This window comes from Cinclus cinclus, chromosome 5, assembly GCF_963662255.1.
Source record: "Cinclus cinclus chromosome 5, bCinCin1.1, whole genome shotgun sequence".
NCBI lineage: Eukaryota > Metazoa > Chordata > Aves > Passeriformes > Cinclidae > Cinclus > Cinclus cinclus.
In genome coordinates this window covers 73,739,711-73,756,029 of record NC_085050.1, presented here as the reverse complement: position 1 = coordinate 73,756,029, position 16,319 = coordinate 73,739,711, and the positions used below count along the sequence as shown (strand labels likewise).

At 44.1% G+C, this 16,319-nt stretch overlaps 2 protein-coding genes across 2 annotated transcripts; both read left to right on the top strand.

The window, feature by feature from the left end:
• Positions 1-1,021: 1,021 nt before the first annotated feature.
• LOC134044729 (interleukin-8-like) lies at positions 1,022-3,474 on the top strand. Its single transcript, XM_062494082.1, has 4 exons — positions 1,022-1,097; positions 1,878-2,013; positions 2,793-2,876; positions 3,438-3,474. Exons 1-4 carry the CDS (start codon positions 1,037-1,039, stop codon positions 3,466-3,468), a joined length of 312 nt encoding a protein of 103 aa, XP_062350066.1. The 5' UTR covers positions 1,022-1,036; the 3' UTR covers positions 3,469-3,474.
• An 11,258-nt stretch (positions 3,475-14,732) lies between these two features.
• LOC134044146 (growth-regulated alpha protein-like) lies at positions 14,733-15,580 on the top strand. Its single transcript, XM_062493236.1, has 4 exons — positions 14,733-14,787; positions 14,917-15,043; positions 15,118-15,201; positions 15,562-15,580. Exons 1-4 carry the CDS (start codon positions 14,733-14,735, stop codon positions 15,578-15,580), a joined length of 285 nt encoding a protein of 94 aa, XP_062349220.1.
• Positions 15,581-16,319: the final 739 nt, after the last annotated feature.

Genomic DNA, 16,319 nt, shown 5'->3' with positions numbered 1-16,319 from the left:
AGGTATTATCCCCAGGCACAGCAAGTAAAAGCTCAACATTCATGCACCAAGGTTCTCTAACAGAAAAGTCTGTACAGTGCCATAACTACCACTCTTGTGTCCCTTTGCTAGGACCTAGGGTCGCTGTCACTGAAAAACATTTCAGAAAAGACTTATTAAAAATGTCTGGACTCATGGAGGAAATAAAATCGGTTGTGTTCAGCAGATCATGCTGTTTAGTTTGCATATAAAACTTCCTCTGTTTATCATCCATTAACATGTGTAACATGAAAAGTACAGGAATGATTTTCAAGTCCTATCAGAATTCAATATCTGCTTCCCACAGAAATCTTTGAATATTGCAGCCTTTATTCCTTACTAGACAAAAAGATTTAGTGATGAACTTACTTTGTACCATGCCCCTTGAACAGAGGGAAAAAAAAAAACTAAAATGAAAATCTTTTACATCAAAATAATGCTGAGGCAAAATCCTGACACAGTAAAGAGCTTCTCAGTAACTTCAGCACTGCCTGAATCCCACTCTGGTGGCTTATATCAGGTAAGCAGAAGCTTTCACCGTAAGAGGGAATAAGAAATTCAGTCTCTCAAGTACAGACCTCATACACCTACAAAGAACAGCAATAACCCTGAAGAAAATGTTAATAAGTGATAACATAAACGTAACTGAAACCATTCTGAAGTTATATTATTAAATAAGGATATGCTTTAGAAAAAGCACAAAATTTACAAGTCTACTGAAATAATTGGAATGCATGACTACCATAGACATATTTTTAAAAATCAGTGCATTGTATCATTATCTGAAGAATAATTCCTCGTCATCTAGGAAGAAGTTTCACAACAGTCATGTGACTCATTTTTACTGCATCTGGGAAATTCCTCTAACGCAATCCCCGTGCCAGCAGAGTACAGAGGCTGGGCACTAAACAGTATATAAGCAGGAATCAACAATCCCCTCACACAGCACGAATCAACAATCCTTTGGGACTCAAGCTCACTAGCTCTAAACAACCCAGCAAAACACTCCTGTCCAACCATGAACGGCAAAATCATAGCTGTCCTGGCTCTTTTCCTGATCTCAGCAGCTGTGTGTCAAGGTAAGTAAAGCTTCCCAAAGTCCCTTTGGCTGCAGCGTTGCCGAGGCATCAGCTGAGATATTTGTCCTTGCAGAGTAGCTTTCTATTTGTCTCACTAAATTAGTCTCTTTTGAGAGATTTTCAGCACCTCTCTTCAGTCAGAAGTCTACCATGTAGACCTTGGACTGATGAGTTACTGACATCTTGTGGGAAATATTTTAAGGATGCAACTTGCATTTGCTTTGTTTCTGTTTCAGTTGAAGTGTATGTGTCTAGAGACAGGTTCTTCTGTGGGTAGAGACAGATTTTTTGTTCTGAAGTGTTCTGATGTTTCTCTCCCTTCCCACACAAATAACAGTTTATCATCTTGTATTTGTTGCTTGGTGGCCTCAAGCAAGTAATACACAGTTGGAAAGGGAGAGCAAAAAATGTCAATACAGAAACATGGGCAAACTTCCAACTGATGAACAAATCTAGGGCTTTGTCTTCTGCAGAGTGGCCAAGGTTTTTGATCCAGATATTGAAACAATGCAATTAACTATACCGTGTAGTCAGTATGGCTAGTAACCACAGAGTATGTGGGGCCATTCCTAAAATATTTGTTAATTTAGTTTCCAAAGTACTTGGGCATCAGCTCCCCCTAAACCTAAGTAAACCTCCCTGTAAACACAAGGATTTAGGCAGCTTGGACAAACGCAATATTTTAACTGAGAATGTTGTTACAATGGAGCAGCTGTGCTTCATGCCTGATATGACCCTAAGACCACCTGTCAAACCCCAATGTGCCTTTTCTGCTCACAGGTAGGACCTTGGCAAGGATGGGAACCGAGCTCCGGTGCCAGTGCATAGCCACTCATTCCAGGTTCATTCCCCCCAAATCCATTCAAGATGTGAAGCTGACACAGAGCGGCCCCCACTGCAAGAACGTTGAAGTCATGTAAGTAGCTCTGCAAGAGGTTCCTTCCTCTTCCCCTGCACCACTGCCACTGCTGCTGGGCTTTTAGGCTTCACAAGCACCACAGTCAACATGCTGACCTCACGCAGCCAGACTCGGTTTTTATTTGGAGAGGGATGGTTTAAAGTGAAAGACTATGTTTGTCGCCACCTCTATGACCTTACATATTCCTGAACTGACCATTGTTTATCTGTCAGGGGACATATTAAATATTTCTAGTAGTAGAACATGAATTTCATGGACTTGTCAGCTCTTAGTACACAAGGTAATGATGTAGTTCGAATCCTGCATTTATTAGGCAGGCATTCTCAAGGAGAAAAACTAAGTTCCAACAAGTGGATTTAGGGAAACAATGGACCAACCTAACCAGATCTGAACAGCACAAAGGCATTAAAATCGTAAAATCCTTATTCTACTCAGACACCTTTTCACCACTGGAAGTTTCATTTGCTGTGTAAGAAAGCTTTAGTAATATAAATAAATCCAAATCAAGTGTTCTTATAGAGAGGGAAAGATTTTTGGGAATGTGCGACTGCTCTGAGAGTAGATGCAGAGACCCACACAATTCTGGATGGTTCTGGTCCACTCAGCTGCATAACACGTAAAGCAGAACAGCCAAATCTAACCTAGAGTAGCTGTGACAAATTTATACTGTCTGATCTAAAAATGAAGGATTACATTCTGTGAGTAAAACAGAATTAAATTCTGTGAGTAAATCCATGTAATAATTTCCTAACTTTTCTTTATTCCCTGTTTTGCAGAGCTACTCTGAAGGATGGCAGGGAGGTGTGCTTGGAGCCCACTGCTCCCTGGGTACAGCTGATTGTAAAGGCAATTTTGGCCAGGTAAGTCCCATTGCCTCTCTAGCTGGGCAGTTGAGTGGTAAACCTCCCAGAAAAAGCTGGTTTGAAGGATTCCGTAGTGATGCTTCCCATTCTTTCTTAACCAGATTTAAAGAACAGGGAAGCTTCCTGCTTAATTACAGAATCAATCTTAGTTTTCCTGACTGTGCTTCAGGGTCCTTGCTCAGGCTCATATGTCAGTACTAAACCTCTGAGTACCAGCAACTCCCTCTGCAGGGAAGCACAAAGTGCTTGCCTCCCTTTGAAAAATAAGGCTTTTACAAAGTCACCTTCCCCTTATTTAGCTGCTATTTTTGAGCTAATGAGGTCCTTGCTGTGAGCAACTGCAGGAGCTCATGCTGCAGAGGTTTCCCAGCTGGACACTAGACATGCTCACGCTGGGATTTCAGTAGCTGCTTTTGAAACATCAACTTTATTCTCCCTGGCTCCAAGATAGCACAAAGATTTGGAAAGAGACCCCGCATCCTAAACTGTTTGTGCAATGCTAAGCAGCGGTAACTTGAACCTTCTTTTAAATTACCCTCTTCTCTCACCTCTTAACAGGGCTCAACAAAATTCTGACTCTCCTCTCTAAGAAACATCAGGACAGAAAAAATCTGGGAACGGCTTCATCCTCCTTTGTCAAGGGAAATGTTTGGGAAAAGCATCACTCAAGCAGTGCACCATCTTCCACATCCTGTATCAGTGTTATGATGTTAATTATGGATGGTTTTATTTATTTATCTATTTATTTAACTGTATGTATTTAAGGAAGACTTTCACAATGGTCAGTGTTGTCCATGGGACATGCTGCCTGTGACACTGAAGGAAAAGTGGTTTGCTGAAGGAGATGGAGAGCCCTTGGCAGCCACTTGAGCCAAACATATGCAGCGAGGTGCAACGCACCTGCAGCACAGCTTATTTACACTAAGCCTGATAATTTTGCTATTTCACCAGCAAACTGATGAACCCTCCTGCTCCTCTGGAGTGCACCAGTATGTTGTGTCAACATCAGCTTCCTGAACCACAGTCAGCCTGTGGCCAGACTGTGAACTGCAATGTCTAACTTGAAAAACCTAACCTACAGAATGTGTAAGACTGCATTTGGTATTTGCGTATTGTGATTTCCATGGTATTTATAAATGTATTTATTGAGCAGTTTCTATGTAAGAAAGAAAACAATTATAATTTATTTAATTTCTACTGGATTTTTCATTCCTGCTACTCATTTCTGGAGAAACATTCACAATCTCATTACTCTGTACTTGATTGTATGTCTAATTAGCTAGTCCATCAGCTAATGGAAAAAAACCTGCATTTTACATGCATAGAGTTTGATTGAATGTAATTATTCCTATAAGTGTACTATTAAAAGTTTTATATTTAAAAAAAACCCATTTGTTATCCATTTGATCTTTTAAATTCTCATTTGAAAATTTCACTTTCTTTTTGCTAGCCTGATTTCTGGAACTGAAATGAAAATTTTTATGGCCAGGGTGCCATAACTCCCGCTGTTATGGTAACCTGGCACTCCTGACCACACTGTTGAGGGTTAGTTCACTCCCTTTTCCCGCTGTGTAATTTTCCCCATTGTCATGCTAAGATACCTGTTGACTGGACCCTGGTGACAAGGGGGAGGGGACGGGAGGGAAGAGGCAAGCCCTGTGAGATTCAAACAGCCAGAAGAGGAAGCGGAAGGCTGGGCCTCGGCCCATTTCCTCCGCGGAGTTCAGACGAGAAGGGCGATCGCCGTCTGTGTCCCATCCCAGCATCGGGAAACCACCATCGGACCCTGCCCGGCTGTCTTCTCGCTGTGAACTACCACCATCCAGCACTCTGCTGAGCATCGGGACCGACCCCGTGAGCGGAGAGCTCTCTCTCCATCTCTCTCTCCCCCCGGGACAGCGCTGCCATCACCCCCAGCCCTCCTGCAGCTCTGCGGGACCCGCCCGCCCCCAGCACCGGGAACTGCAGCTCAGGGAAAAGGTGCCTGCAGCCAGAAAGGGACTGGGACTGAGTTACTGTTCTGTTTGTGGGTAATTTCATAGCTGTTGTTGTTCTTGTTTGTCGTAAAGAACTGTTATTCCTACCCCCATATCTTTGCCTGAGAGCTCTCTTAATTCCAAAATTATAATAATCGGAAGAATCACATTTTTTTTTCAGTCCAAGGGGAAGCTTCTGCTTTCCTTGGCAAACACCTGTCTTTCAAACCAAGACACACACTAACAGACTCTTAGGGTGGGGTAAAAGGCTCTCTCCTCTCCTCTCCTCTCCTCTCCTCTCCTCTCCTCTCCTCTCCTCTCCTCTCCTCTCCTCTCCTCTCCTCTCCTCTCCTCTCCTCTCCTCTCCTCTCCTCTCCTCTCCTCTCCTCTCCTCTCCTCTCCTCTCCTCTCCTCTCCTCATTCCAAATCCACGGGGACTGGTGGGCTCTAGAGACATGCCCTTTCTTTAATTCCCTTGCAGGTAAAAGAGTTTTACTCCCAGATGCCTAAACACTGCTAAGTGTCCAGGTCAGCCCCACAGCTGTAAATCTTTTCTACAACAAAAGGCCGCTATCTGACCACCCAAATGGGAATTTGTGACCTTTGGGTACCCAAAGAGCAAGCCCTTGTCCTGGTGTAACAATTGCTTCCTATTCTGATACCTGAAATGCAGTGTGCTGAACACATGATCCCTGCTCCTCTTAAAAATTTTCCAGAAGGAAACAAGGAATAAGACAGAAAGGGCATAAGTTCAAAGACTATTGCTTTTAACTAGAGTATAACTTTACATACTATATATAGTATGAGTTTATTTGGGGGATGCACAATTTTATTTCATTTTTGTCTATGGTCTAGACAGTTATAAAACAGCAGAAGGATTTTTGCTGATTAACTTTGTGTTCATAAAATAAGACATCTGTCTCTGGCTTGCTTCTTCTTGAAGACTCTTCTCAGTAAGACTGATGCCAGTCCTTTCCTTCACCATAGATACTTTGGCATCAGCTAGAAGAGTTCTTCCGCTTTAAACAACGTGCCCTCTGGCCCTGCAGCTATCAGGCCATGCAGAAACCAAGCATTCATCACCTTCCTTTCATTTCAGGGCCCTCCATATCATTAAATGCAGCAGAGGTATTTACATATCCTTTCTGTCCTCTGCTATTCTCTCGGCCCCTTACTTCAACTTCCTTTCAAACCACTTTTATTCCCTTTATTTTCACAACAGGTTCATTTGGGGAGCAAGAGCAGTGGCAACTACCAAGTGACCAAGCAAAAACCTCCTGCCATTTCCCTGTCCTCAAATACCCCTTCCCATGTCCGGTTGCAGGAGTTCTGCTCTTGCATGGAGAGCGGCAATTTGTCCCCTGGAGCTTCTGTGGTTGCTGTCCTTGTAATAATGAAAGCAATATTCCTCTCTAATGTATAAACACTGCAAACTATAGAGGAAGTCATGGGAAGAAATACTGGAAAGTCCCTGAAAAATACGTCCAAGTTTTCCTTGGAAGACCAGAGGATGCGAACATGAGTATTTCGGCCTCAATTTCTCGGTCTGTGCTGATTATTGGCTAACACGATGTGGGCTAACATAAACATCCTGGTTTTGTGTTAGGTGACAAACACCCAATCCATGCTTTACTTGCTTTTAAAACATTATGGACCGCTTCCCATTCTAAAATGACTGCTTTTCTTATGTTCGTATCACATAACAAAGGAAAATTATGCATAGGACTGACTTTATATGGCAGATTTGTTTCTAGCATTTATTCTTGTTTATAACCAGATATCAGCAGCAACTCTACAGGAAATGGAACCTTTGGAAATTACACAAACTGCCACAGAAACTTTGAGGTGAGCAAACAGCAAATAGATGTTTTGTCTCTGTGTGCACAAGAAAAAAAAGAATTTTGCCACCTATAAAAATAAGTCTGAGATCTCTGCTGTTGAAAACTGTCATGAAAATTGACTTTAACATCACCTGCAGTTAAATTACTTCTAGTAACAATCACTGGTGTCAGTCAGTGCAAAGACTGTTTCACAGTTCCTGTGGAATTCTGGAGAGGGAGGTTCTGTGGAAGAATCTGGTAGGTTATAGGTATAACCAGGCTCACTGATACTGTTCCCTCTGCCCTTGTATGAAACAGGCAGCAGTGTGACATCTCTACAACCTTCTGCAGGCAGATTTCAACTTAGCTGTGCTGAATAACTTATCATCGTTTAACAAATATAATTGATTTTAACAAACACCAACTCGGATAGGTCCAATTACCTTATTCCATGGAAGTTCAAATCCACGAAGAATGTGATCAGTATTTTTTGAGAGAAAAGGCTTGCACCAGGTTTGCCAGATCCCATCTCCACCAACTCAGAGCCAAGGATGCTAGCAGAAATGTGAAGTGAGACTGCATCACCCAAAATGCACATTTACAACTCCAGCATCAGCCTCTCGACTTCTCCTGTTCCTTACTAGAGGACAGGTGAACTGGGAAAATCTAATCTTTTTATCTTTTGCAGAAAACGTTTTCATACATAGGCACCCTATAAAAACCTGTGGAAATAATAAGTCATTAGGGAAGTGGCTTGAGAGCATATTTGGACCCAGTTAACCAACTTACCTTCAAAGGAGCCTTCAGTTAGTGTGAAGGAGAGTTAAGCAGCTTTTCTGACTCAGCTAAATAAAAAATGTCAGAATTTAAAAAAAAATTAAGTACCGAAGTAATACTCACACTGCACTCCTAGGATTAATGATTTCTTGATTTTTCCTTGAAATAATTTTCCAGAATGATGAAAGCTTCCATAGCTCATAAGAGAAGCAAATTAATAAGTCCACCCTCTTAGCCTGATTCTTTTATTAAAGACATATATTACATGTTTGTACAGAAATATGGAGACTTCAAAAATGCTGACAATTCTTCTTTTCCTCTTCTGTTTTCAGGGTCACATTTTTTTACAAGTTTGCAAGCAGACAGGAGAATCCGAATTTAACCGTTGTGCTAAAGCCAAAACGTCAATAAAATTGCAAAAGTTTGGAATACCATTTCTGTGTGAATTGTGTCTAAAGTGTCAGCAGCAGACTTCATAAACAGTGTGACAGGATATGTGAATGAGAGCGTGGACCACATGGGCTTCCTTTTATTGGCTGCAGAACTTCTTGAAGGAATAAGAATGTGTGAGAATGAGCCCCGGCACAGATGAAACATTTACAGTGCAGCTAAGAGGCAAGGTTTCTGACTGAAAGCCAGTAGCTATTCAGAGGTACTCAGAGAAGCACAGCCACATGCCTTAGCAGCAGATAATCATAAGCAACAGAGGAGTGACTCCTGTTCTCCCTTTGGTCAGACTTTTGCAAAAGTAAAAAATAGAGGCAAAACAAAATATACTAAGCCCAGAAAAAGAGGCAAAGGGCAGAACTTGAAACACCCCCTGTCATCTACTGCTCTTACTGAAAAGTATGAGTTCGTCCATGCCAGTGTGAGACTCTGTGTGAAAGGCACTTAGTCACTCAGTACAGTGAAGAGCAAGTGATTTGTTAAAAGACCTGACTTTGAAAGCTTTGTGTTTGTCTTATCAAATAAAGGAATGCACAACCACCCAGCTGGCTCATTGCTGAGACAGACATTGCCAGCAGCAGACCAACAATCAAGTCAATAAATGTACATTTGCTGACTTACTGCATCCCTGTAGTCAAAATTCTTCCAGCTCCTCATTTCCTGGTTTCTCCTGCGTTTGGTCCTTCACCTCTGACAGCAAAGCCCATCATTCTGCAAAAGAGAAGCCATTTACATCAGCACTGCTCACCGTGAGCACAATCTCAGTAAGAGGAGCCAAAGAAAACAGGCTCTGTCATAGATGGTTCATAGTAAACCCTGCAGCTTCACCCACTCCCTGTTAGCACCAAGGAAAAGCCAAGTGGTCTTTCTGCATACACAAATCTCTCACCAAAGTCAGCGGGAGACTCAGCTGAGGAAAAAACAAGGGAAAGAGCTGTCAATCTACCTGCACACGCCTGACCTGTTGGCAGGCCAAGTGCCAGAATCATTTCCATGTCGGGAAGTTCTCACGATACTATTCCTGCTTGGAGGAAAGGATGAGGGAGAGCATGCAACGTCTTCTGATACTCAAGCGACTATTAAAAAAAGAAAAAGAAGAAAAAGGAAATGCATGAAAAGTACCTGTACAGTTTGTTTCAAATGGTGTTTACCAGGAAAACAAGACAGGGCCATCCAGCTGGAAAGTCTGCTGGTAGAACAGTGCTCCCCTAGAAAAATGAGGATTTGAACAAGCCAAAAAAAAAACTCATTAGAAAGTGAGGATTTTGTCAAATTCAAGCTTGTGTTCAAGTGCTAAGGGCCATGTTCATCTAAATTAAACTAATCATAGCAAAATAGTATTTGGAGCTAAGTGAAATTATTCTTTTCAGTCAATGTCCTGATCAGTTTCATTTTACAGGGACTTCCACTGTTTAGAAGAAAATCAAAGATAAAAATGCTGAATTTCAATTAAATCAAATGTTGATTTTTTTCCAGCCTGTTTTCCATAGAATGCTCCTAGCTTGCTTGCTCTCCTGCCACCTCAATTTACCCCTGACAGCAGTGCTCACTAAGAATTTTAATTTCTTGGTTCTTAAGAAAGAAAAAATGCTTTGCTCATGTTTGTTACCATTACTTTTAGCACAGTGCATTAGCATAGTCCTGTAACCTGCGTGCATTGAAGCAATTTGGAGTTGCACTATATGGAAATTTTAGAAAAGGAAAGAAAGAAAAGAAAGAAATAAAAGATAATGGGGAAGATAACAACTGACAATAAACTCAGTGGTGATCACATTTACCAGAAATGTTATCAGCGCGTTTCCTCCAAACAGCTTCTTTTCTAAACACCTCCCTATAACAAGCTGAAAGGATACATGTCCCTCTTGTGGCACTGTAGGCTCCTTTGGATAATTCAGTAACAAGCAAATGCATCGGTATTATTTTCCCTTCCTTTCAACAAATAGCAGCCATTTTATGTTGCCAGGAACAATCCAATTAATTTTACTACAGAGACCAAATACGCCGGAGGCCGAAAAGGCTGTAAGAAAGCATTCCCTGAGATTGCAGCTTCGGTGTCTGCTTGGGTGTAAGTCAGGTAAGACTTCTTCATTTTTCCTTCATTGTTACACAATCAATGGGAGTGACAGACAGGATTAAAGTCTGGGCACTATGAGAGAAGACTTCAAAGATTTTGTGATGATTCCAATGAGCATTCCCATTTTCCTGTGGTCACATGTCTCGTGTCACTGTTTTCCCAGGTGATGCTATCACTTTAACCAAAAGACCACAACTATCCAAACCACACTCCCAAAAATTACTCAGCTCCACTGAGTCTGAAAACCAAAATTGCCTCAAGCCATGCTGGGGAGAATGTTGATTTTGGACTGGTTTTTTGGGGAGTGAATAGTTTGTTTTTTAAGAGACTCGTATTTTGTTTACTTCCAACTCTCCGCAGATGGAACAAATTTTTATTCATTTATTTCCAAACAGCTCAGTTCCAACCTGACTGAAATATTTTTTATCAGGCTGTAAGCACGAGGATTGGAGGAATTTATTTGTACAGCTAGTCTGAGGGGTCCCCATGAGAAGTAAAGTCTTCACCATAGTTAACAATATCCTGACAGGGGACGTGTATTTCACTGCGCATGAAGTTCACACAGATGCAAGGGCAAAAGCCTGCAGGCAATTCAGAGGATGAAGAGCATTTTCTGCTGCTGGTAAGGCCAAGAGGAGCACTTTCTGCCTTTCAGAAGCTGTGATGACCTCAAAGGCTTATTAACTGAACAACTGTGTGGGGGTGGAAGGAGTCACACAGTTGTAATCTTTGTCCAGGATCATGCCTGTCAGGAGCCAGGACATTCTTCCCCTTTAGCAATGGTAGGGACAAATTGCTTAAACAATTGGGTCCCAAACTCAAAGCTTCTCCTGTCCTTATATGTTAGATGCAAAATACCAGAACCAGTGAATTCACCACCAGCCATGCACTTTTTGGGAACTGTTTTATGTTCAGGAGTCCCACTAAGTAAGGTGACAGTGAAACCGCAGTCCCTACAGTCCCATCAATGATCTCAGAAAAGGGAAGTTGGCACCTGAAACTGAAAAAACGGAGAAATTATGTCCAAACATAAAGATTTCAGAGCCAAGTCATTCTATTTGCTAAGGTAATTCCTGAGTAATACAAACACATTCCTTTTAGCTACCAGCAGCGTGTGTGTTCACGCTCTGATTCCCAGCAGTGCACACAGGTGAAGAACCTCTCACTCTGTGGAAAGGAAACAAAAAGACCTGAGGGCTCCTGAATGTCAAAGTTAGGTGCAGATGCAGGAAGGCTGGAGGGAAGATACTGAGCATAATTTGTTATAGATCTTTATTTTAAATGTGAATCTTCACATCTCAAAAGGTATTACAGAAATGAACACACAACAACGTGTGATGTGTGCCACGATGCAGCTGGCAAAACGGAATTGGGATTCTCCACAACAGAAGGTCATGAACAATACGAGACTTCAATCTCTTACATCCTCTGGTATTATTTTCTGGGGCATATGGACTGGAAACATTTCAAAACTTGAGAAACAAACAGCCAAGTTGAAGGAAATGAAACATCTGATAGATATAAAACATACTTTGCATAAAACTGTAGCTTGAAATTTGGCTACTGCCTCCAGCAAATATGTTTGTCCTTCATGACAAAGCTGGATCCACAGGAGGAATCATAGGTGTTAGGGAACAGCATCTCATCATAGCCTGGGAATACTACGAAACATATTGGTAGAGGTAAGATAGCTAACATAATGAAGATGAGAGGATATCAGCAGTAGATACCCTCTCACTTTAGACAGTTGGCAGTGACTTGACATTTTACAGATCAGAACATAAATCATTCCTAATCAAAACCCTGGAGGAAATAAGACTGCTCCTTCAGAGACTGGCCATGTTACATGGTTTCTAGGCCATGATAAATGTTCACCTTACACTTGGATCTGGGACACATCCTCCAAAGCAATTCTCGTGCACTTAGGAGAAGTCCTCACTTGTTGAAGTGAGACATCTCTTGTTTTATTGTCTTGTAGCTCTCCTGAGCCTGCTGCCAGTGAATGGCTCCCACTACAGGTGCCAAGGGAAACAAATACCTTCTGTGGAAAGGCACAGAGCCAAAGTCTACAACAAAGCAGCCAAATCACTTCCTGCACGTAATGAATTGAGGACTGGATAATACAGAGGAGATTGAGACATGGTTTATTCTCTTCATGTTTATTCTCTTTATGTCCCTACTCAGGACCTGCCTGAGCTGGGTCTGCTTTGTGTGTCCCAGTAACCCAGAGACCCATGTGAAGGACCCTGAGAGATTTCACAGGACCGTGGATTTCTGGTGTATCTTCACACAGCAGCTTCTGCTAAAGAGGTGGGTGACTTGAATGGGAACTTCTGCGGGACAAATATAAACGTTGTGGCGAGTCCTGTCCCAGCTACACTGACACCACCACTCACAATAACTAATTTGAACTTAATTCAAAATTATCTTCAAGGTCCCCTTCCAATCCAAACCATTCCGTCATTCTATCTGAACCACCTGCACTGAGTGCATGGCAAACTTAACTACAATGAAAGAGATAGGCCAGCAGGCAGGATAAAAACTCAGCTTTCTAAAGTGATGCTGTCCGCTCCCTATCTTTTCCATGCTTGCTAAAGATATTTTGCCAAAGGTAGTGAAGGGAGACCGAGCAAAGTGCGTAATTCAAGGGAGTTCCTCCACAGCTCAGCCTTGCTGCTGCTGTTATTTGGACTGACGAGACCTTACACTCCCACAGAAGAGAGCTAGAAGCAATCTCAAGTCTGCAGGTACACAGCCTTGCCCAGGCAGAGGGTCTTGCATGTTGAAATAGAGACACCCATTTCCCTTGTTCCAGGCCTGTTTGTGCAAGTCCTGACTCAGAGGACCAGGCTTTGTACATCTGCTGCACCGCAGCATGTCCATGGCCTGAGTGCTTCTCCTCTTGGCACATGGCTCTGAGGGAGAGCTGGCCGCAGAGTTTCACACGTTGCTGCTCCATGTCTAAAAACAGCCTCACGCTCCAGACCCCAGGGGACTTCTGGAATTTCCTCAGCAGTAACCACTGTGGAATGAGTCTGATGGGTCAGTTCTTGTGAGCAGTCATGCAAGCACAAAGCCAAGCGCTGGCACGTAAACTGTCCTTACTCATGTGCAGTGTCCAAGAACAATGTGTAATCTGACTGTGCATGAGTGACGAGTGAGTGATCTGCCCCCCACATGCACTCAGAGCTGCATCTGCCAGCGACAGCTGCAATTACCTGAAGCACATTATCTGTGCATCATCCTACCTGCTTATTGCCTCAGTTTGCTACAGCTGGGCAAATCCCTCTTCCTGCAAAGAACGTGGCACTTCCTCGGGACAACCGCATGGGGAACTCGCTGTCCAGGGCTTGTGTGGCTACAGCTTGGAGGGAATGGGGATTCTACCTCTATGATCTCAAGCGATCCCAAGTGATCCCAGCGAAGGTTTCTAATTAGTGGCTGCCCCTGAGGTGACTGTGTAACTTCCTTTTAAGGGCAAGTTAAAAGCCAACTGCATCCAAGGATGTAGTTACCCGATCTGTGTCTGGAAAGGGGTCCAAATTAGTAATCAGATATTTCCTGATAACACAGGGCAATTACCATTTGCTTGGGACATGCAATCTTCCCTCAGGGCTGATCTCCCGAGGGACTAAGCCAGTATCTGTATGAAGCAGTTGAGCTGTAGATGATGGAGCCCGGGAATGAGAGTCTTTGTGTCACATCAGTTTGCTATCTACTTAATCCCTTGCTAGGACTGCTTTACTTGCTGTGTCTTACCTGTTTCGGGTCCTGACTTGGTTTTGTTTTCAGATGTCACACCTAATCTAAGGCATTCAGGCAGATGGGGCAAGACACACGGCAGCCTGACCCTGGAACACATTGATTTGCTGAACCCCACTCATGTTCACAAACATCTGTGGAAGAAAACAGACGGGCTACAGAAAAACAGCTGGGCTACAAAAAGCTCAACCAAACAACCAACCAACTGACCAACCCAAAAATAAGACAAAGTGCAATATTATATTTCTTATTAAAACTTGTTACAAAAGAAAGCATGCTGACCGTGACTGATCTAAACCTATGCGTAAATAACATTTAGAAAACCTGCATCTCATTTTCGTTAAAAGCTCATAGCAAACTGCTCTTTTGAGTCTTTATAACTGAACTTAGCAAAATACCTTGAGAGGAATGAAGAAAAAGAGAGTGACCTGTGTGTATAGAGGAGTGGAACAGAAGGCTTTCAGGAGTGGAGCATAGGTATGAAAACCTGAGGGTTTTGTTCTTTTCCCTAGTTGCAGGGAAAAAAAAATAAATCTGTTTTCAAAAGCTAGGTGAAGAAAGAGGCGCTCAGGGGAGCAATGCCCACTGAATAAGAGTGTGTGGTTGCACACAGGCAGCAAGGCAAGCTCCAGAATCCGAATTTCCCTTTGGCACAGCACCCTGAAAGCTAAAGGAGAACCCCTGCAAAAAAGGTTCAGCTCCTTTCAGAGAATGGGGCCCCAGCCGACCCTGGGCCATTCTCGGGATGGTGCAGCGCCACGCTTCCCTCGCTCCCAGACCTGAAGGAGCCGCTGCGCCGGGAGCGGCCGCTCTTCTTTCCTCTCCGCCCTGCTCCTTGAGCGCCACACACCCACCGCCGGGAAGGGGCCAACGGGGCACTGCCCCCCGGCTCCACTCCGGGAATTTCCCCGGCAGCTCCCGGCAGGGAATAAAAGCACGGGAGGGAACGGGGGCCACCCCGCCGGCTCCCGCACGCTCTCCGCTGCCAGCACCAGCCATGAACCCGCACCTCCGCCTCCTCCTCCTCCTGGCCGCCGCCGCTCTATGCCAGGGTAAGCGGCCGAGCCGGGGTTACCCCTCCGTCCGCGGCCGGGGTGCGCGGGGGGCCGGGGGTTTCCGGGGGCCCCGGGGTTTCGGGGGACCCGGGAGCCGGGGCTCAGAAGGCTCCTCCCGTCTGCCAGGTGCGCCGCTGGCCGGGGAGCTGCGCTGCCGCTGCGTGAGAACCGTGTCCGAGGTGATCCCGCCGCGGCGCCTGGCCCGCCTGGAGTTCCTCGCCGAGGGCCCGCACTGCGCCGTGCCCGAGGTCATGTAAGTGCCCGGCCCCGGCCCCGGCCCCGGCCCGGCCCGGCCCCGGGCTCACCCCTTCCCCGTGTCGTCCGCAGAGCCACGACGAAGCAGGGACAGATGGTCTGCCTGAACCCCGGCGCACCCTGGGTCAAGCTCCTGGTCACCAGGATCCTCCGCAGGTACCTGCCGGGCCAGCTGCCACCGGCCCCTGGGGACAAACTTAGCTTTCGGAGGGGCTTAAACACAAGAATAATGAGCCACGTTTCGCTATTGATTCCTGTAGGGAAATCTAGGTGGTTACGCAAAAAATGCGTCCAGAAAGTAGCTTCTTTGTCTGGGAAGAGACAACCCAGCAGGTTGTCAGGGAGAGTATCCACAACAAATGCCTGATTAATTGAAAATCTTGCCACAGTATGTTCCATCATCACCATCAGGCATCTTTTCCACACCTCCTATGGCATTTATTATCTGGTGTAAGCAAGAAAACGCAGGAAAAAATTTCCTGTCTGGCTTTACAATTTGAAATCTGTCTGTTGCAGTTCACCCAACAAGCTCTGAGGGAAGGAACATCTCAGAAGGAAGTTACCTGTTTGCCACAAGATACCAGGAAAACGATGCAATGGGAACGCAATAGCTCAGCTCTCCAGTTTTGATGAGTTTGTAGATCAGATGTTCTATGTTCCATTCCCTGCCCTCGTGTTTGTTATTGCCTAATCCTGTGTATGGTTTTATTGACTGAGACAAAGTGATTGAATCCATTTAATAAGACAGCGGAAGCTTTGCTGGACACCTCTCAGCAGCATTCTCTCAATTTTCTCCACGTTTGTTCAAGCTCTTTCTTGGCAAATGCTATTTGCTAATAAGTTCTTGTAAAGCAGCATTAATACCTGAAAAGAAGATGGGCCCATTGTGAGGATGATTTTGCAAATATCTGCTGAAAGTGTGACAGGAGAGGTTTGAATGGATCATGGTAATGATTGGGGGCAATCCTTCTGTCAGGAATAACAAGAGTGCTGTCTGGCACTTGGCATTTCAGTGCCTGTTCAGGTTACATGGGAATAAATCCTCAAGCAAGAATGTTTTGCTCCATCTCCTTTTCCTCCTGCAGCTCACCAGCCTTTAATGCAGAATGCCTTGGACCTTTTTGCACAAGATACTGTCTGGTGAAATCACAAATTTTGCCCCTGAAGTCTTTTGCCCCCATTCAACACTTAGAAGACTTTAGTAATTTCTATGAAATTGTGGGGGTTTGTGCCATGACTGGTTTGGTTTTTAACCAGGTAATGTTGAGGTTGGT